This window comes from Rhinatrema bivittatum, chromosome 3 (assembly GCF_901001135.1).
Source record: "Rhinatrema bivittatum chromosome 3, aRhiBiv1.1, whole genome shotgun sequence".
Classification (NCBI taxonomy): Eukaryota; Metazoa; Chordata; class Amphibia; order Gymnophiona; family Rhinatrematidae; genus Rhinatrema; species Rhinatrema bivittatum.
Genome location: NC_042617.1, coordinates 40,643,067 through 40,664,721, shown reverse-complemented (window position 1 = coordinate 40,664,721; position 21,655 = coordinate 40,643,067). Strand labels below are relative to the sequence as shown.

At 44.1% G+C, this 21,655-nt stretch overlaps 1 protein-coding gene across 3 annotated transcripts in view; it reads right to left on the bottom strand.

Moving 5' to 3' along the window:
• BPNT1 (3'(2'), 5'-bisphosphate nucleotidase 1) overlaps nucleotides 1-21,655 on the bottom strand; it is a 118,972-nt gene that overhangs the window by 28,848 nt on the left and 68,469 nt on the right. For all 3 annotated transcript variants that reach the window (XM_029593174.1, XM_029593173.1, XM_029593175.1), the window contains 4 exons: nucleotides 15,352-15,476; nucleotides 8,244-8,348; nucleotides 6,125-6,232; nucleotides 4,860-4,908 (listed from right to left, as the gene is read on the bottom strand). In XM_029593174.1, the coding sequence (XP_029449034.1) occupies nucleotides 4,860-4,908; nucleotides 6,125-6,232; nucleotides 8,244-8,348; nucleotides 15,352-15,468 (379 nt within the window). In that variant the 5' untranslated portion in view covers nucleotides 15,469-15,476. The remainder of the gene's footprint in view (nucleotides 1-4,859; nucleotides 4,909-6,124; nucleotides 6,233-8,243; nucleotides 8,349-15,351; nucleotides 15,477-21,655) is intronic.

Sequence of the window (21,655 nt, the reverse complement as noted above, 5' to 3'; positions counted from 1 at the left end):
GAGACCCTGCTGAAGAAAAGAGAGAACCAGCGAAACTGGGGCCGAATGCGCCGCAACACCCGATTCCACACAAACAGCTTTGAAAACCTTCCAAACCCAAACATAGGCGAGCGAAGTAGAAGTCTTGCGGGCACGCAGGATAGTGGATATAACTTCCTCCTTATATCGCTTCTTTCTCAGTCTCCGCCGTTTAAAAGCCAGGCCGCTAGACAGAAGTGATCTGCCTGGTCAAAAAATATGGGAACCTGCCGGAGCAGGTACTGAAGAGGGCCGTCTGTCAATAGGTTTACTAGATCTGCGAAACATGGTCTGCGGGGCCACTCGGGAGCTACGAGAATGACCGGACCCCTGTGAAGTTCTATACTTCTGAGAACTTTTCCCACCAGGGGCCAAGGAGGGAACACATACAGAAGGACGTCGTGTGGCCAGGGAAGGACTAGTGCATCTACCCCTTCCGAGCAGTGCTCCCTCCAGCGGCTGAAGAACCTGGGAGCTTTGGCATTATCCAAGGTTGCCATCAGGTCCAGGTGAGGAGAACCCCACCTGTCGACAATAAGATCCATTGCTTCGACAGACAACTCCCACTCGCCCGGATCGAGATGCTGGAGACTCAAGAAATTGGCTTGTACATTCTCCTTGCCCACTATGTGAGAAGCTGCTAGGCACTCCAGATGGCACTCCGCCCAGGCGAAGAGCTTGCTGGCCTCTAGGGCTACCAGGCGACTCTTGGTACCCCCCTGTTGATTGATATAAGCCACCATGGTGGAATTGTCCAAGAGCACGCACACTGCCTTGCGGTGAATCAGCGGGAGAAAGACTTTGAGAGCCAGACACACCACCCAAGCCTCCAGACAATTGATGTGCCAGCGGGATTGGACTGGGGACCAGTCCCTGTGTTGTTTGGGTCTGACAGACTGCTCCCCACCCGGAAAGGCTGGCATCTGTCGTGACTACTATCCATTGCGGAGTCTGTAGGGAGCTTCCTTGCAGGAGGTACTTTAGTGATAGCCACCATTGTATGTCGGCGATGTTAGAGTCTGAAAGCGAGAGAGTTGTCCGAAACCGTTCCGACACCGGCTTCCAGCGGGATAGCAAAGCTTTCTGTAATGGTCGCATATGCGCAAAAGCCCAGGGGATCAGGTCGATAGTGGACTTGGAGGTAGTCCCACAACGTAGGAAGTAGCATTGAAAGCAGATTTCGTACTTGGTCCCTCAGCTTGAATACTCGAGCATCCGGTAGGAATACCTTGCCAACCCTGGTATCGAAACGAGCCCCCAGAAATTCCAGGACCTGGGAGGGCTGCAGGTTGCTCTTGGGAAAATTGACTATCCACCCCAGCGAGGTGAGAAGGGCCAGGACGCGCTCGACTGACAGTTTGCATAGAGTCTCCGACTTGGCTCGCACGAGCCAATCGTCCAGGTAAGGATGGACTAGGACCCGTTCCCTTCGGAGAGTGGCTGCGACCACCACCATGACCTTGGTAAACGTGTGCGGAGCCGTGGCTAGACTGAAGGGCAGAGCCCGGAACTGAAAATGCTGTCTCAAGATATGGAATCTAAGATACTTCTGATGCTCGAAGTAGATGGAATACTGGCCGGCGCCTAACTTCTCCGCCGGAACTGGGACTATGGCCCCCAGCCCCTGAAGCTGGGCGAGAGTCTGGCACATGGCAGCCCGCTTCTGAAGTCCGCAAAGGGAGACTATGTGCAGATCCGGCAGGTCCCGAGCAAATTCTAAAGCATAACCTTTTTCTATTATCTTGAGGACCCACTGATCCAATGTGATTTTGGCCCATTCCTCTATGAGCAGAGATAGACAACCACCTAAGTTTGGAACGGAGGAAAGGGCCAGCCGAATTTCATTGGGGAGGCGGGCTTGGTGGTGGAACATTGTGGGGTACCATCTTGGAAGGCGCAGTGGCCCCGAAAGAACTGAGACCAGGACTGAGATCTGGAGGGACTTCCTCTAGAGAAGGCCCCTCGCACCCAAGGATTATATCTTCGCTAAACCCGGAAGCGGATATGTGTAGAGAAGAAGGCTCTCGATTGTTTCGGGCAGTCCTCAGGCAGTTTATGAACCTTGTTCTCACCCAAGGATTTAATAAGCTGCACCAGGTCCTTGCCAAAAAGCAACTTATCTTTAAAAGGAAGCGTGCCCAACTGTGCCTTGGAAGTTGAGTCAGCCGACAAATTGTGGAGCCAGAGAAGCCGTCTGGCCGAGACAGGTGAAACCATCGCTTTTGCTTGGAAGCAGAATAAGTCGTAAAGGGCATCCGCCCCATACGCTATAGCGCCGTCCAACCTTTCCGCCTGCTCTGCCTCTGCAGACAGGAGGTCCTGGGTGCTGAGCAATTGTTGAATCCACCTAAGGCTTGCCCGCTTCATGAGACTGCTGCAGATCATCGCCCGAACTTCCAAGGCCAAGACTTTGAAAATGCGCTTGAGATAGAATTCGAGCTTGTGGTCTTTAACATCTTTCAGGGCTGTAGCCCCCAGCACCGGAATGGTGGTGTGCTTGGTGACCGCAGACACAGAAGAATCCACCTTAGGAATTTTCAGCATGTCCAGACATTCCTCGGGGAGAGGACAGAGCTTGTCCATAGCCCTCCCCACTCAAAGCCTCAACCCGGGAGCTTCCCATTCCCGGAGAAGCATTAGCTTATGCATGGAATGGAACGGGAAAGTGTGTGGAAGAGCCCTGAATCCCGCCAGGACCAGGTCCATGCAAGCCGGCATCACGGCCGTGAGCGCATCCCACTGAAGGACTCTCAATTCCCAGCTCCTGGATGATAAAAAAAGGAATGAGCATCTCCAGTGCCTCCCTCTGAAATAAGCGGAGAACTCGGGGGTCATCCCCCTCAAGAAGGGGGGTGTCCCCGACAAATCCGGATCCTGGTCCGGGACCACCAATGGAGCAGGAGGATCCGGGGGGGGGGGGGGCCCCCAGGGACCACCCACACCCTGATAGACCCCTGCGCATCCAGCACCGCAGGAGCGGGCAGGGAGGTCCACCTCCTCTTGTAAACTAGCTAAGTAAGATTTGTACATTAGAAGCACAAATTACAAAGAGAAACGAGGTCTGGATTTCCCGGGGGGTGGGATGGGGGGAGGGGTGAAATAGCGAAATCAGGCTCCTTTTGTCTCCTGCAGCAGGAGCTGCCGATATTCCCAAGATGTCTGCCGTTCCCGCGGTTTGCCGACCCGGGAACGGCCTAGCCATGCTTCTAGAGGACCTGCCCCAGGTCACTGGTTTATTCACTGCCGAGGAGGGGCCTTCTCCTCCTGGCAGGCACCCCAAACAAAGCCCTTTGCGGGAGAGCCGAATCGAAGGCTCCCCGCAGGCAAGGCACAGGTTAGAATGCGGCATGAGGAAAAAAACGCGAGGCAGAGAAAAAATATAAACAGTTGAGCTGCAGTGCCTGAAAGAGTGAGAGCAGGAGAATGAACCCTGCTCGCTCCTATCTATAAATAAAGCTGCCGAGGTAAAACGGGCACCCGAAAACTAATAGAGCCACAAGATTCACTTTAATTTTTTTTTTTTTTTTAAACTGTGCAATGCAGGGGAATGAAACATCCCTGTTGGCAGCGCCGGGGAATGAAGCGTCCCAGGAGATAAGCAGCTGTCTAGGGAGAGTGACTGGACCACCAGTATCGCCCCACAGCAAAGGTTCACTGGGAATAGGGAGCCTAGGCTGTATTACACAAGGGGCAAAGCCCCCCTAGGGCTCCCCAAGAGCGAGGAGACAGCACTGTCTCTTGAAGAAAAACAGAGCCTGTTCAAACTTTGCCAAACTTTTTTTTTTTTTTTTTTTATAAACTTAAAAGAACAATCATACTTGTTTGATCTTGACAGAAAAAAAGTAAGAGAACCCCACAGGGCACAAGCTAAGGAAGAAAACCAGGGAACTGCAGGGTGAGCTGCCTGCATCTGCTGGAGACAGACAAATACTGAAGGGATGCAGGGTAGGCTCTGTCCTGATATAGGATATCCTTACAGTTTTAGTCTGTCTCCATCTGCTGGACAGGAGGCTCAACCCATAGTCTGGACTGATCCGGGTACGTACAGGGAATTAGGAATGGCACCTTCCACGGCTTAGAGATTGTGTGTGTGTGTGGGGGGGGTCTCCCTAGAATGCTACAGTCAGTAATGTCCCTGTAAAGCTGCTGGCACCAGCATGGTAATCCTCAATTGGTGGTGCTCTATGTACCCACACAAGTCGCACACCTCTACAGCCAGCCCCGAGTAGTGTGTGTATGTGTACAGATGTGGGTGTATGCTTGACAAAAACAAAACAAATAATTCATAGTTGATGTTTTGTGAAAACTGAGAGGACACAGCTTGCAATGTTACTGTGCTTTTCATGGAACCTCTGTTCAAGCTACTGTTCTGCAAAATGTAAAAGTGCTTTCTCAGGAGAGGCAAGTGTACAGTGCTGGAGTAAGCCCTGAGGACATTGGATCCCTCCTAATATATTTTCAGATTCCCCATTAAATAGCACAGGAGGACAGAAGTGACCCTGCTATGGCCACATCATTTCAGCAACGCATGCATTGTTATTTCATCAGTCTCAGAACAGGGCTAATGGAAGCAAACCCAGGATTTGATGGCTGTTTCCACCTCACCGGTTCATAAAGGAAAAAAAAAAAAAAAAAAAAGAAGGGTCCCCTCAGCTGAAAGACCAGTATACAAATATCCTCAACAGTGTGACTTTCCAGCAGGAAGTCTAGTTTTATAATGGAAGCACTTCTTGAGCAGTTTGATCCAATTCATTGGTTTTAAACAAGGCTGTCCACTGCTCTATGTTCCATGAAGGAGTATACATAATAACCACAAGATAAAAAAAAAAAGAGCAGCCAACCTTCAGTGTATTCCTTGGTTCCATCCAGTGGATCGACCCACACAACAAGCTGAAATATATTAAAATGAAAATAAATAAATAAAACAAAAAACAGAAGTTCAAATGAATTAATGGTGGCTTAATTATATTTAAAAAAAAAAAAAAAAAAAAAAAAGTCATGCAAACTCAGGCACGAGAAAAAGGTTAAAAAAAAAAAAAGGTTTCTGCCAAATCTTAATCTTCTATCCATAATAATAAAGGTCTTCCACACCCTAGCGCCTCTTTTTTGACAGGAGCGGTGGCTGTCAGCGAGTTTGACAGCTGACGCTCAATTTTGCCGGCGTCGGTTCTCAAACCTGCTGACAGCCACGGGTTCGGAAACCGGACGCCGGCAAAATTGAGCATCCGGTTTTCAAGCCGCGGGCCAATTTAAAATTTTTTTATTTTTAACTTTTGGGACCTCCGACTTAATATCATGGTGATATTAAGTCTGAGGGTGTACAGAAAAGTGGTTTTTACTGCTTTTCTGTGCACTTTCCCGGTGCCGGCAGAAATTAACGCCTATCTTTGGGTAGGCGCTAATTTCTGAAAGTAAAATGTGCGGCTTGGCCGCAAATTTTACTCACTGAATCGTGTGGGAATAACTAATAGAGCCATCAACATGCATTTGCATGTTGCGGGCGCTATTAGTTTCGGGGGGGTTGGATGCGCGTTTGACGGGCTATTACTCCTTACTGAATAAGGGGTAAAGCTAGCGCGTCAAACGCGTGTCCAAACGCGGGTTAACCGTGCGCTCCACCGGAGCGCACTGTACTGTATTGGCCTGTTAGAGATCGATATTGAAAGTTTGTCTGGCTAAGTTTGGGACTTAGCCAGACAAACCCTGAGTTTTTAATTTTCAGCCCCACTGAACAGGTATGTTTTAGCCGGTTAAGCCATTAACTGGCTTTTCCAACTGGTCCAGGAATGTGTTAGGAAGAATGCCAGACAAATGGTTTATTACAGTATCAGACTACATATAGAGAACAGATTTAAAGTTCATAACCTCTTTGGCTTTCTTCAGCATGGATCTACCCCTTCTTCACATGGATACGGTTGTGTGCAGAACTTACCCCAGACTCAACATGGAGGAAGGGATGGGGGCATATCCCAAAAACATGATGTTATTTTTGCTTCACAGTTGTCCTCCAGTCAAGTTTGGAGCAAGATCTGGTTCTGCACTTCAGAAAGTCAGATAAGAGTGCAGGAGTTGCCTTTGCATGTGGCGTTTATTCATTAGATCTTACCTCATCCTCTTTAATGCTTGTATACTGTGATGGACAAGAAATCTTCAGTATTTCCTCATGCTGGCCAGTTTCAATGAGCTCCTCCTCTACATCTTGAGAAGGCAAATCCTACAAGAAAAGGAAGCACACAAGAACTGCAGAACAGGAGAGACCACCTGAGAACCATCAGAACTGGGGATAATATGCTTCTTTCTATTCCCAGTACTGAACATGCAAGGTAGGGGAGAACAGCAGCTCTCATATCACTGATGATGATAGGAAAGTTCTTTTTCTATGGACCACAGGGCAGTGTTTAAAGAAAGGCTGGGGGCAATATTCAGCCGCTGAGCGGCTCCACTAGTTAGCAGAATAAACTTATCTGGCTAACTAGTAGGGTATATTCAGCAACGCAGTCTGCTGCTGAATATACCCAGCTATGTTTATCCAGCTAACTTAGGACAGGGCAGCGGCACTAGAGTTAGCTAGATAACTCCAAATATCAGAGTAGGCTGGTTAACTTATCAGGCTAACTTTGTTTCTCCCCAAAACGTCCCCAAATTATGCAGCTAACTTCTAGCTATATAACTAGTTATCTGGCTAGGCTAAATTCTAGCTGGATAGGCTTCTTCAAATGCCGCCTTTGCTATTTAGATGGATAACTTTTCCCTCTAGTGAACGTAATTTGAGGGGGGTCTTTGAAAACATCATAAAGCTGTAGCACATGCCAATTGTACACAATGGATGCCAAATACATTGAACTGGTGAAAGTGGTAAAATGCATATAACCTTGTGCCCAGGAAGGAAAATATTTAGGGCCAGAGGACTGGCTAAGATTTGCCCCTTCCAATTCTGCTACATCTCATTCAGAAGAGAACTCTCTGCTACTCAGTATTAAATCCTTACATGGAGTAGGGACTTGAAGCATCAAGATCCCTGGGAACAGCTACATCCTACATACATCCCTGGGCCTCGCAGCTCAAATGTCCTCTTGAAGGGGTTCTGAATTTTCCCTTGGCCCTTTGGCTGCTGTCCTGGAGGGCAAGGTTATATCTTAGGGAACCAGAAACACTAGAATGCATAGGTCCCTACATGGCTAAATAAGCTATGTACATTGATATAAACGCTGGGGCCCAGGTTCCCTGCCAGGGATTTGATAGACCTCCTGGGCCTCTGGAGGGGGGTCAGCCTTCCCCAGATCTCATGGTGATGCTGGCCCCCAACATATCTACTAAGGGGGGGGGGGGGGGGACTCCCTTACCCAGATGGTTTATTAGAGAATATACCTTTCTATTTTTCCATTTTATATATTAGTAAAGAAAATAGCATCTAATTTGTACATTTTATAATACCTGCCCTCTTACCAGTATTCCCTCCAAGGAGTGGCTAGGTGGATGCTAAATTTTCTTCAAGCGGGCAACAGTTTTTGTTTTTAAACAATTAGCGTTGCATTTTTGTATATAGTATACTGACCATGTAAAATCTCAGGTTCTCAGCCTCTAACATGTGTTATGTAAGAGAATATCCTTACTTTTATTTTCACATTTATCTCTGGGGGGGGGGGGGGGGGGGGAGGAGAAACGGGGACAGAGACGATCTTTGATTCGCTATTGTGAAATGTAGCCTAGTACTAGCTCTGCTTCCTGAAAAATGTTTTAACACAGAAGGAAAAGCGTTGACAGCAGTAAAGAAAAGCCAACAATGACGAACTGTAAAATAACTGCTCCTTCAGAAATGATCCTGTTAAACACCCCCCACACACACGCAAACAATCACGAAAATTGCAGTTTTTTCCCACTGAAATGGCTTTAACCCTGGCCTCTCTCTTTTCCCAACATGTGGTTGCTTAACACCAGACCACGACTGGGACATGAGAACTAGGAAAAAATGAAGAGGGGCAACCAGTGCCCAGATGCCCATTTCCCTTGGTGCCAGGTAATTTAATTGGAACCATGATTTGATGGTTGTTTGGGGGTTTTTTAAATGACTGTAGAAAGAGCAATACCCACAGTTTCTCGCCACACTGACGTTTCACCGCCCTACTATAAAGTTATATTTAATTTTGTTGCCAGAAGTACTTTCATTTTAAGAGGCCTGAGAAAGTAAGTAAATTCACAGACAGATGGCGAGCGAGCCCCCTCACCTCCTCTCCGATGATGGTCACACGAGGGAAGCTGCGGGCCAGCGAGGAGCAGATACTCTGCTGTACAAGTCGGTCAGCCTGCGTCTGCAGGTCATCGATTCCACTCTGAAAAACATTAACTCAGATTTTAATGTGGTCATTTATACTAATAAACCCCGAAGATGCACATGCTAAAAATATATGAGCACAAAGAAATTTGTGAATACAATTTGATAAACAACTGACTTGTCTGGGAGGAAGGAACCATTATAAATTGTATAATGGTTTATACAGTATTAGTTTAGTCAGGACTGTCGGTGGGCTAAACAGCACCGAGTAACTGAAGGTATAGAGTCCCTTGGCCAGAGAAGGATTCTCTTACACCCCTTCCTCCTGGGACAGCAGCGCAGGACTGCAGTGGAAGTGGATGGTTGACAAACCTGGGATTCCCTGCTATCTCTCCCTATCCCCTGCTCCTCATGTACTTCTCCCCTCTGTGCCCCCTGCCACTGCTGATGTGTGAACCGCATGGGCTTTAGGAAATACATGAAAGGCACAACAAGCAATGGGGTGCTAAAGTTCTCTCTAGCGCGTCCCTGGCTTGCCCACCCCTTGCAAAGGCCTTGATTTTAGCATAAGTAATCAACCTACACCAAACCTTTTGCAATTTCTACAGCTGAAATATCCCAGAACCAAACTAAACTGTAAAGAAACCTTGAACAAACATTTGGCCTCAATGAGTTGCATTCAGAAGACTTGCAAGAGGAATCTGATATTCAACGTTTTCTTCTCTTGCCCTGAATTTCCCATGAAAGACTACCCCGGAGGAATTCTGTGCAAAAAAAATTTAAAATTCTGTACACAAAATTAAAATTCTACATACTTTGTAATGGTCAAAGTAACACAATATACATGCCCGTCTTTAAAGTAATTTAAAATGTAATACACAAAAGTTATTACTTAAAGAAACAGAGATTTAAATATTTTGAGTAGAGTTTTCCTAGACGTTCACTGTAAGAGGGACCCTGCCACCCTCTCTCCCTAATCCCCTGGCCAGTCTCCATAAGAAATTGCCATACTGGGTCAGAACAAGGGTCCAAATCCAGTTTCCAACAGAGGCCAAAACCAGGCTACACCTGGCAAGTACCCAAACACTAAGAAGATCCCATGCTATTGATGCCAGTAGCGGCAGAGACCATTCCCTATCTAAACTTGATTAATAGCCGTTAATTGACTTCTCCAAGAATTTATCCAAACCTTTTTTAAACCCAGCTACATTAACTGCACTAACCACATCCTCTGGCAACAAATTCCAGAGTTTAATTGTGCGCTGAGTGAAAGAATTTTCTCCGATTAGTTTTTTTTTTTGTATTTAAAGCTTTATTGGCATATTAACAAGTACAGCAATAACAGTATGCAGATATAGTAAACAGTGAACAACAAACCATAAACAAAGCAAGACTGCTAATGTTTTTTTTTGAAGGCGTGTATTCAATTCCCTCCCCCCCACCTGCACTCCAGATGTAATGTGTTACCATGTAGAGAAGACAATTACCCACATGTTACCATACACCTGCTAGAGGTCATGATAGGAGGAAAAGAGAAGAGACATCAAAAGTGAGGTTGTGGAGAAACTAGTGAGTTATTGTACAAGATTCAGATTCATAAAAGACTCAAAGGGTAGGGTCACCAATAATAAAAGAACCTAAAATATATACGTTATAGGGAGCAAACTCAACAGCAAAACAAATGAGGTCTATAATGAACTCAAATATTTACAGGACTATAACAATTCTTGATTTCAACACCAGGAGTTGAAAGGGTCCCAGCCCGCCTGATGATGGGCCAAGTGGTTATAGCATAGAGCGGTAATATGTTCCAATTCTCGAATGCCATGTAATCAGCATATGATGAGTTTCATAGGAGGTATATTGGGACTTTTCCAATTACAGGACAATGCTAGTCGGGCTGCTATGAATATTTGCAGACATAACCTTTGGGAATGAATATTTAACCCCTCTATGGGTTTACCTAGCAGTACTACAGAGGGATCGAGACAGACATTTTCTCCTATTAATTGGGCAAGCCAATCAGCCAGCTTTTCCCAATAAGGAAGTATAACAAGGCACTGTCACCATATATGGAGGTAAGTGCAGACTTGCCCACATCGATCTTCTGAGGCAGGATACATTCGATGAAGGTGCCGAGAGTTGAGAAATATAGGAACTAGATGGTTCACCTCCTTCCTAGCTGATAGATCATTTCAGGTAAAGACAACCAGATTCATGACACCTTCCAATGCAAAACAGGTGTTCCACAAGGATCGGCACTATCTGCACCTTATTTAACGTCTACCTGCTACCAATATACAAAATACTAACAGAACTAGGAATAAATTTCTACCTATATGCTGACAACTTACAATTCTATATCCCGTTAAATTCTTTTGAAAAAACAGCCTCATTAATCTCAGACTATATGAATACAATAAAAGAAAAAAAAAACAAAACCAAACTAGCTCAAACTCTCAAACAAAAAAAAGGGGGGGGGAAGGGGGAAGCAGAAACCTACCTGAATCCATACCACCCGCTATAAATCTGGAAAAATACCATATCAATCCAGCAACCCAAGTAAAGGACTTAGGGGTCCAAATTGACGAAAACTTAACAGTGAAAGCCCATATTAGTAAATTGATTAAATCAGGTCACAATAAGCTGAGGATACTGAGCAGACTGAAATGATTACTAACCATAACTGACTTTAGAACAGTACTACAAAACACTTTTTCTCAAACCTTGACTACTGCAACTCCTTACTTCTAGGTCTTCCAACAAGCCATATAAAACCTCTTCAACTAATACAAAATATCACAGCAAGACTAATAACTGGAGTAAAGAAATGCAAACGCATCACCCCAACTCTAATGGCTCTGCATTGGCTCCCAATACAATCAAGAATATATTAAAGTTCTAACAACATCTTCAACAGCATTAACTTAGACAACTGTGATCTACTTGGAACAACATTTAAACTGCACAATCCTCCCAGAACTCTCAGATCACAAACCAAAGGTCTCCTACCAGTCCCAACTATAAGAAATTCTTATCTGACGCAAACCAGAGACAGAGTTATATCGATTGCCGGCCCGAAACTCTGGAATTCAATGCCTGAGAACCTAAGAACAACTGACAAAGAGAAATTTAAGAGTGAACTGAAAACATGTTTGTACAAAAATGCCTGCAACATAACATAAACCTTCAGTATACTATAACAATTATAAACAAAAATGACATGACCTATGCTCTTCCTACAAAATGCCATCCGTTCCTAACATGCTTGATATGTTATATGATATATAATATGTTCGAATAATATGTATACATTTCGTGTCTGACCTCTGTCCATTGGATCATAATCGTATATGTCTAAACTATGTCAGATTATCTATTATTTTGAATGTTTAAGTGTGAACCTTTGTGATCTACTGATCGTCACATGGAACGACGGTATATAAAACTACTAAATAAATATAATACATCCACGTACTCTGTTTATGAAAATAACCTCCTTGTGTGCCTTTTATTCATCTGTTCACCCAGATCCTCCTCCACTTAACCCTGATCTCCCATCCAAAACTGCAGATAAGACTACTGCGATTTCAATTCTGTGATCCAACAAGTGTAAAAGCACGCACGTAAGCTGCATTTACACAATTCTTGTGCGTGTACTTTGAAAACATGCAGCCTTTATAACAGCTGACCCACACGATCAAGACTTCCAGTTTCAGTGCACATGTTCTCACAGCCCTTATAACACAAAAACATACTCCCCCAGATAATCTTTGTGACTAAATATGGTCTCATATCTTTATCTCCATATTTGTTAAAGACAAAGCCATTGGCAGAACTCACGGGTTCATCTTTATAGTTCAGTAATAAATCAGCAAGATTTCCATATTGACCTGGATTACTACAATGCATTAGCTGCAGGGCTACTACAAGGAATAGGCTAGAAGGGCAACTGCCCTGGGCATCAAGCTGGGGGTGAGATCCCACATCACCCTTTTGAGTCAGTCTGTAAATCTAAAAGCATGCAAGATCAAAGTTGGTTGGGCCATGGCCCCTGTGGCTCAGCCATTTCCAATGTCTATGGCAGAACTAATAAAGTTCTCAAAAAAGCTTAAGAAAAAAGATTCTACTATTATTATTGGCCTAAAAAAAAAAAAAAAAAAGTACCCCAGAGCTTGATGATCAGCAAAAAAAGAGCTGCAGAATCAAGCAACTATCCATCTTCCTGCTGCTGGAGGTACAGCCCGCGGATTTCCAAAAGCTGTTCTCGCGGTGCTGCCAAGAATAAAGGAACAGAGTTGAGCATTTTATATGGTGGAAAATGTAAACTGTAAATCCCCTTATACATTATGGTTCTGTCAGGCCTCCTTATCTTATTAGATCTCACAAGGAGAAATTCTCTGTAGTATAACGTTTTATTACTAGGAACTTGTCAGTTACAGCAAGTATGACTGAAAGCTGAAAATCGCACAAAACACAGCAAGAAAGACCACTCTGAAATCTTTTCTGTATTACAAGTTATATAGGAGATACAAATTTAGATATTATCTGATTATTCTAACTTTCCATACAAGGTAACAAGCTAGCTACAGCCATATCCGGTGACATCATTTCACTGAGCTGATACTGACTGGAAATTGATATAAATTATCTCAAAATTACTGAGTCTGTGGTGCCATCTATCTAGCAAACAGAAGCCCATATTCAGGCCAATACAGTAAAGTGCGGCCGCGGTTACCCTGCTTCTAACCCGCTTTCTACTCACAATTTGGCCGCGTTAGTCCAACCTGCGATTCACTATCCCTTTTAACCCATCCTTACCGCTTCTTTAAATCAACGGGTATCCCATTCCGCCCGTGGCATGTATATCAGATGTAAACGATCGGATTAGCTATTCCCTCCCATACGGTAACGTGCGCCCCGATTATCGCTTTTAAAACCTGCTGTTTTGCCCCGCGTTTAACCTGCTAACTTACCGCCTACCCTTACCCCTGCGTTAGAGGCAGGGGTAAGGGTAGGCGGCAAACTTTCCCCCAGCCCCCACTCACCTGCCCTGGCCGCGTCCATGAGTGCCGGTTTCCGGGGCAGCCCCAGTCTTCTCTCCCCTCCTCCCGAAGCAACTTTAACCAAAAGAAAACCTAAAATCCCCTCCTCCCGAAGCAAGGCAGGCGAAAAGCGACTCGACATGTAAAGTATTGTGAATAAGTGTAACCAAAGTAAACTTACTTTTTCTTTCAGCCCTCTCTGCCCTCCTCCGGAGGCGCGCACCGCGGCTCCCCCGCCTCCCGGGGGCAGCCGGCGGCGAAAGCGGCTTCCAGTGGCCCCCGCTGAAGATGGACGAACGCACGCCCGTAGTGCACGGGCGCTCAAGCCAGCGAAAGCACATGAATGGGCGTGCGTGACGTCACGGCGTACATTCATAAGCTGACTTGGGGGCCCGTCAATTTGGGCGCTCAAACCAGCGAAGCGTATGAACGTACGCCGTGACGTCACGCACGCCCGTTCATGTGCTTTTGCTGGCTTGAGCGCCCGTGCACTTCGGGCGTGCGTTCGTCCATCTTCGGCGGGGGCCGCTGGAAGCCGCTTTCGCCGCCGGCTGCGCACCTCCGGAGGAGGGCAGAGAGGGCTGAAAGAAAGAAAAAGTAAGTTTACTTTGGTTACACTTATTCACAATACTTTACATGTCGAGTCGCTTTTCGCCTGCCTTGCTTCGGGAGGAGGGGATTTTAGGTTTTCTTTGGTTAAAGTTGGGATCCACTTCCTGGTACCAGTGCACCCAGGATACTGTATAGGCGCCTATACAGTAAAATGCCTATACAGGATACTGTATAGGCGCCTATACGGTAAAATGGATTGCGCTTCATGGACTCGCGTTGGACGTGGCTTGCATTTGCATGCCATTTAAATAGAGTATCGAGCGGTATGCGATCCGAACTGTGCGTGCGGCAAACGCGGGTGTGCCCAGCCCTAACGCACCTCTTTCTACCGCACTTTACTGTATCTGCCCGTATGTTTGTAACCTTTCGCCTACATCTAGTGATAATATAAAACAAGGATTTTTTAATTGCTACTCTTGTACATCTGACCCTACACTCTCAGTTCCTTATGCATCTGGGCAGAATCACCCCCCCCCCCCCCCCCCCCCCCCCCGGCATGTTCCTAGCTCACGTAAGGAAAGGAATCAGCACGTCTCATCTCTGCTCTACTTCAGAATTTTGAAGGATACTAAACTGGAGTTTCCCTCTGCTTCACAAAAGCTAGGGTATGATCCTCTGCCTGCTCTATATAGAGAAAGAGACGAGCAAAAAAAACTACAGATTCCAATCCTTGTTTCGTCGGTAGAACCCCCAATTTCTGGGTAATTTGGGTCTTGGATTACATGTCCGTAAACTGTTTAGTCTATGGATACATTTTTATGATTTTGTACCCCGCCACGAACTGTGGACTTGTGAGGCCTATAAGTCTTTTAAATAAATAAAAGTGAAACAAATCCAGCTTTTGCAGTGTTCCAAGTTATACTGTGTGGAAAGTATATTGATTCAGCTGCACAAAGTATTGTGGAGACATAACCTTTTTTTTTTTTTTTTTTTTTTTTTTTAATTGAGGCAATGAGAAGGGAGTAATTTTTTCACAGATTGCCTGTGTCATGTTGAACTTTATCGTTACCGATTGCCTAAATTTATTGCACACCCATGAACAAGAGCATACAGGAGTTGTGATTGGATCTGTTCTCCTGTTTACACAAGGAAGGAAAGATTGCAGCCGAATGCCATCTCAAAGAGTTGAGATCAAAAGTAAGGGGATTGCATTTTGGGTTCTCTCTCTCCTCCTGCAAACAAGCCCCTTTTCCCTCCTTTTAGAGAACCTGAATTAAAAGGAAGACAAGACGTAGAGAGAAATTGGTTACACAAATGTTACATATACAACACATTTTTTTTAACCGGAAAAAACACTTTCAAACAGCAGTCAGATTCTTTACAATATCAACTTACTTGATCCTTAACTTTAGTACTTTTTCTACAGCAAACTTTAAAGAAAGTGGGAAGAAAGTCTTTCGGTACCTTTATCACTATGCCCAGATCGCCACCACTCATCACTTTACGGACGATGGTTCCAGCTCTCTCGGCTATCGAGTACGCAGATGCCACCAGTCGCATCAGCAGGGCCGGAGAGGACATGGCAGGCACTGGAAGGGAAGGAGAGTGACCGTGAGCCAATTCTAGCGGGACTTTTTTTTTTTTCCACGCACTGACCGGCCGGCGCCATCTTTGTTCCCTACGGGCCTCCAAGCACGCGGTCCTCACCATTACAACCGTCCCGCCGCTAAAAACAGTGCTGCATGGAGCTTCTCTCTAAGCTCCGGAGGAAGAGCTGCTTAAAAAAAAAAATGCTCCCAATTGGAGAGAAGAAAAAACATTTTAAAGCAACAGAGCCTCTCAAAATGCACAGCATTCTGGAGAGGGAAAAAAAATAGAATCCAAGGCAAAGAGTGAATGAAAAAAAGAGGTGGGGGTATCAGGGAAAAGAGAAGCTAACCTTACCCTCCTGGAAGTCCCCTGGATCCAGGTCCCTCCATAAAAGGAGGAAGCAGGAGCTGTTACCTCTGGAGAACCGCCCCCCCCCCAGTCGAATAAAACAGGCTTGGGAGGGAGAGCTAGTTACCGCCTCACTAGCCCAAAGCCTATGCCTACACCATCCAGCCTGAATCAACAACGCAGTATACACTGAAGACCGAGAATGCTAGCAGGCTGCTGTCAGCACAGGGTGACATTAGTGAGCCTGTTGATCTCTGTCTCCATCTGCTGGCCCGGGGGAGGTGGCATAACTCTTGTATGAACTAGTCTGACCAGATGAAGAAGAATTTAATTGCTTAATAGAGCCTTTTTCCTGATCAGTATGGGATGGGCCAGAAAGGTTTGCACAGGCCACTTGAAAAATGCTTTTTTTTTTTTTTTTTTTTTTAAAATCACAAACAGCTTTGGGGGATAAAGGTTACATTCAATCCCTGAAAACCAAGGAGTCCCCAAACTCTTCATTTACTGCTTCTTGATTCAACCTCACCTTGCCTGCAGCTGCATGCCACAGAAGTACTGGCTTTAAAGGGGACCAAATGACACAGCCTTTGACACTCGTAGAGTCCCGAATCTTTATTTGGAGCCTGTACGCCTCCTGCATGTTAGCATTGGTACTCCATGCTTTACATTGCTTATTTTCAATAATGTATTTAACTATTTGTGATGCTTCTTATATATGTTTTAATTAGCTGTACTTGTAAACGATGACGCTGTCAGTGTGATAGACACAGTAGTAAAGGTATTCTGGTGTGCAGACATTTTTAATGATAAATCATAGTGACTCCAGGTAAAATTATTAATTCTTTTATATGAATAATGCAACCCTCATGTGAAACATTATCAAGAATACCATTGTTTTATTTATGAGCAGTTTAAAGCATATATTTTATACGCACACATTGCAGAAAACAACAAGATCTACTTGATATTGAGGTTCCCCCCGGCACTGGGAACAATAGCGGTGATATAACTTGAAAACAAACCACAAATACATTTTACTTATCATCGGAAAGGCTGTTTACTTAATGACACACTATGTCAAGTTGTATGGTAATATTTTAATAACATTTAAGTGCAAATCAATGGTTTACTAACTCACTTAGAATTTTTTTTTTCTTCAGTCTTTTTCATTCTTCTTCGTGATTCCTCTTTCACAAACATGATTAATTCCTTATTTATAAAATTTCAAATGCATGCATTAACTTCTGCACTTTAATAAGCTAAGATGTAACATTTTTGTACATTTATAGCTGTGCAAAGTAATATGTTTTGGTATGATTACTTCAAAAAACATTTTTTTACATACATATTTTTGCTTTGAGATGTTTCTCTTGATAATCGATTGTGCATGTATAGTTTTGCTTTTTATTTCTAAAATGAGTCTTTAGTCTTGTTTTTAATAATTGATTGATAATCTAATGTTTTGCAGCCCTACCTCAGACGAAACTCGGTCTGAATCAGGCACATTTTATTCCAATCTGTGAAGTTACACAATGTGATTATAAATAAAGGAATACCTACAGCTAAGGCGACTGGCCTACTCCTGCTTTGCTTCCTCTCCTAAGCTGCCAGTTCTCTATAGGGACTCATTTATTGAAGGATTTCTTCCATTTTGTGTCTCTGAGAAAACAGCTTAGTCTATAGGGTCATATGTCACATCACCTCACCTCGCCAATTTTAGCAATAAAACAAATGACACCCGTGAGTTTGTAGTTCTTTGAGGAGATAATCCAAATGACCTGCCATATCTAAAACAAATTATATATATATATATATATATTCATTCTTGTTTTGCCTTGTATCTTTTTTTGGTTTGTTTCTTTGGGGGGTTTTCTACATTGCAATGCATCTCCAGGTTTTTCATGGAAGCCAATGGAAAAAGTTTTGTTATACAGAATTTCGATGAGCTGAAAAAAAAAAAATAAAATTACAGAAACCATATGCTGCATCCTTTTGCTAGCCCTTCTCTGGACTGCCTTTACTCAGTCTATATCCTTTGGAGTAGACTGGAACATTCACTAAGCAATGGGATCTGGCAGGAAGGGAGGGCTTGCCGGTGCAGAGATGCTCTGCTCCCGTTTTTGTGCTGAAGTTCTGAGTATGATGCCTGGGAGAGGGTTCATGGCTGGCTTTGTTTGTTTGTTTTTTTGTTAACAGAATCCCAAGACCCACATGCCACTGTCTGAAATAATTGCATATAAACTTTAGCATATTAACACCTCCCCTCCCCCCCCCCCCCAATTTATCTCCTGTTTATTGTACTTCAGCACCTCAACCCCCATTGTGAGCTGCTCCTTTGGATTTCTGCACCCTAAATGCATGTTTATTGCCCAGCAGTTGATAACTGTCTCTCCTCTCTCAGATCATGCCTTTTTTCTACTCCATCTGGAAAGTCCAACATGTTTATTATTTATTTTAATCATTTGATTCTCGCCTATCCACAATTTTAGGTGGGTGACAGCCATACATACATAATCATTCAATTTAACAAATAAATAAAAACAAATCGCATAAAAACATAAACAAGAAAATAAAAAAAAAACAAAACCATACAACATAACATGTTGCTCTCGGTACCACCTGCAAAAGGACAAACCTTTCCTCCTTAACCTATGAATATCATTTATGGAACTATTGAACAAGATTGGCTGCAGGACTGATTCTCCAAGCACGCCATAGTACCTAGTCCTTCCTCACTTTTACTCCCAGACTACATAAATATTCATCCAGTAAGCTTACTGAGAAATAATCAGCTTGATTGTTTTCATTTGAGGAAAGCTGGAAGAATGTGAAGTTATGTTTTACCTGATAATTTTCTCTGACTCCTGCTAGACCAGTCAAATATTTTAGGGATTTCCCTTCTCCCTAACTAGTGGAGCAGAGGGCACACCTCTATTTCTTTCCCATGATGTCACATCCACTATAAGGAAGGTGCCCTCCTAGGCCATCATCAGTAGCCTTCTGCCAAAGCTGCATCAATGCCTAAAAGCCCTCTAATGCTCCATCTGAGAGGACATAAAAACTTTGTCAAGCTCGTCAGGTGAAAGGCTTGATTAGCTCTCCCAACCAAACATATTACTCCTTTTTTGTCTTTAGCTTCTCTCTTTACTGGACTGAGCCTAGCCCTAAGCTCCTAGTTTCATGTAAGATTATCTTTCATGGTATGAGAGAAATTAACAAAGAAAAAAAAAAAAAAAGAGACCTTGTCAATGTTTACACTCCTTAGGAAATTAAAATTTGAAAAGAAAGGCAAGACGCTATGCTCTGTCCTACCCGCCCCCCCCCCCCCAAGAGTAAGACAGATCAAGTATAATGGATGCATTTCCTCCTCTTTATTATTTACAACAATTTTTATTCTGCCTATATCGGGAACCCATGCTAGATGGATTGCAAACAGATAAAAATTTAAAAATATCAAAAGAACACCCTACAATATAAAAGTATTCCATGCTGACTTCAGGATATATGCTGATCCTATTGCCTCCTTGATTTATCGTATCGTTGACTTGGAGGGCACTTCTCCTTTGCAAGGACCAGAGGCAGTATGGATTCACCAGGGGAAGGTCCTGTCAGACAAATCTGATTGACTTTTTTGATTGGGTGACTAGGAAATTAGATCGAAGAAGAGCACCAGATGCCATCTACTTGGATTTCAGCAAAGCTTTTGATACGGTCCCGCATAGGAGGCTTGTGAATAAAACAAGAAGCTTATGAGTGAGTGCCGAGGTGGTGGCCTGGATTGCAAACTGGTTGACAGACAGAAGACAATGTGTGATGGTAAATGGAACTTACTCTGAAGAGAGAGCGGTGTTAAGCGGAGTGCCGCAAGGATCGGTGTTGGGGCCAGTCCTGTTCAATATCTTTGTGAGCGACATTGTGGATGGGATAGAAGGTAAGGTTTTTCTTTTTGTGGAGGATACTAAGATCTGCAACAGAGTGGACAAAATGAGACGGGATTTAAGGAAGCTGGAAGAGTGGTCGAAGATATGGCAGCTGAGATTCAATGCCAAGAAGTGCAGAGTCATGCATATGGTGTGTGGAAATCCGAAAGAACTGTATTTGATGGAGGGGGTGAAGGGCTAATGTGCACGGAGCAGGAGAGAGACCTTGGGGTGATAGTGTCTAACGATCTTAAGTCAGCGAAACAATGTGACAAGGCGATAGCTAAAGCCAGAAGAATGCTGGGCTCCATAGAGAGAGGAATATCTAGTAAGAGAAAGGAAATGCTGATCCCCTTGTACAGGGCCTTGGTGAGGCCTCATCTGGAGTACTGTGTTCAGTTCTGGAGACCGTATCTCCAAAGGGACAGAGGCAGGATGGAGGCGGTCCAGAGAAGGGCAACCAAAAAGGTGGATGGTCTTCATAAAATGACTTATGAGGAGAGATTGAAGAACCTAAATATGTACACCCTGGAGGAAAGGAGGAGCAGGGGTGATATGATAGACTTTCAGATACTTGAAAGGTTTTAATGATCCATGTTCAACAACAAACCTTTTCCGTTGGGAAAAAAAAAAAAAAAATCAGTAGAACTAGGGGTCACGATTTGAAACTTCAGGGAGGAAGACTCAGAACCAATGTCAGGAAATATTTCTTCATGGAAAGGGTGGTGGATGCCTGGAATGCCCTTCCGGAGGAAGTAGTGAAGACTAAAACCGTGAAGGATTTCAAAGGGGCATGGGATAAACACTGTGGATCCATAAAGGCTAGAGGATGGGAATGAAGAGAAGAGCCATGGGGGTGGCTTGCTGGAATGGAGGCTACTACCTGGTGATTTCTACCCTTACTCAATAAGCCTTTGCATGGTTAATGTAATTCCAACATTGCTCTCTGCTTCAATAGCAAAGGGAAATGTGGAAAAGCGGATTTGCATTCAGACAACAACAAAGGACTGAACTTACAATCTGGGTAAACAAATAAGCGTGGGGGTAGCTTGCTTATTACGGTAGTTACTACCCTAAACCAATTAAGCCTGATACATCACTTTGAATGCATATACAGCGTTGCTCTCTGCTTTTGTGGCAGGAATAAATGTGGAAAAGAGGATTTACATTCAGACAACATCTAACAAGGCATTGATCTGTGCAGTCTGGGTAAACAAGATTCGGGGGCAACTTGCTTGATGTGGCGGTTACTACCCTTAACCATTAAGCCTTATGCTCACCTTTGATGCAACACAAACATTACTCTCTGCATCGATGGCAGGACATTTGAATCAAATAGTTACCAACAAGGGCCCTGAACTTGGTGGTTGGTGAAACAGATAAGTATGGGAAAATAAGCGTGGGAGCTTGCTGGGCAGACTAGATGGGCCGATTGGTCTTTTTCTGCCATCATTTCTATGCATGCATCTCTATATAAAACATGAGCAGCCTGTCCATCTTCCTTAACAAATTAGTTAGTTTCAGATATCTCAACAGGGCACATCTCAAGGCCAAGATGGTGCAATCTTGGGTTCTCTTTGCGTGTTTTGCTGGCAAGGAGATTGAGTCAAATGAAATGGGGACATTACCATTGGTAGAAAGGAAGGGACCTGTTTCAAGATGACAGTGTCTTCAGTAAAGGTTATAGAAACATAGAAATGACGGCAGAAGAAGACCAACCGGTCCATCCAGTCTGCCCAGCAAGCTTCACACATTTGTTCTCATACTTAACTGTTTCTCTTGGCTCTTAGTAACCTTATGTTCTAATTCCCTTTTCACCCCCACCATTAATGTAGAGAGCAGTGCTGGAGCTGCTTCCAAGTGAAATATTAAGTTTGATTAGTTGGGTAAGCGGCAGCATAGCTCTCTGC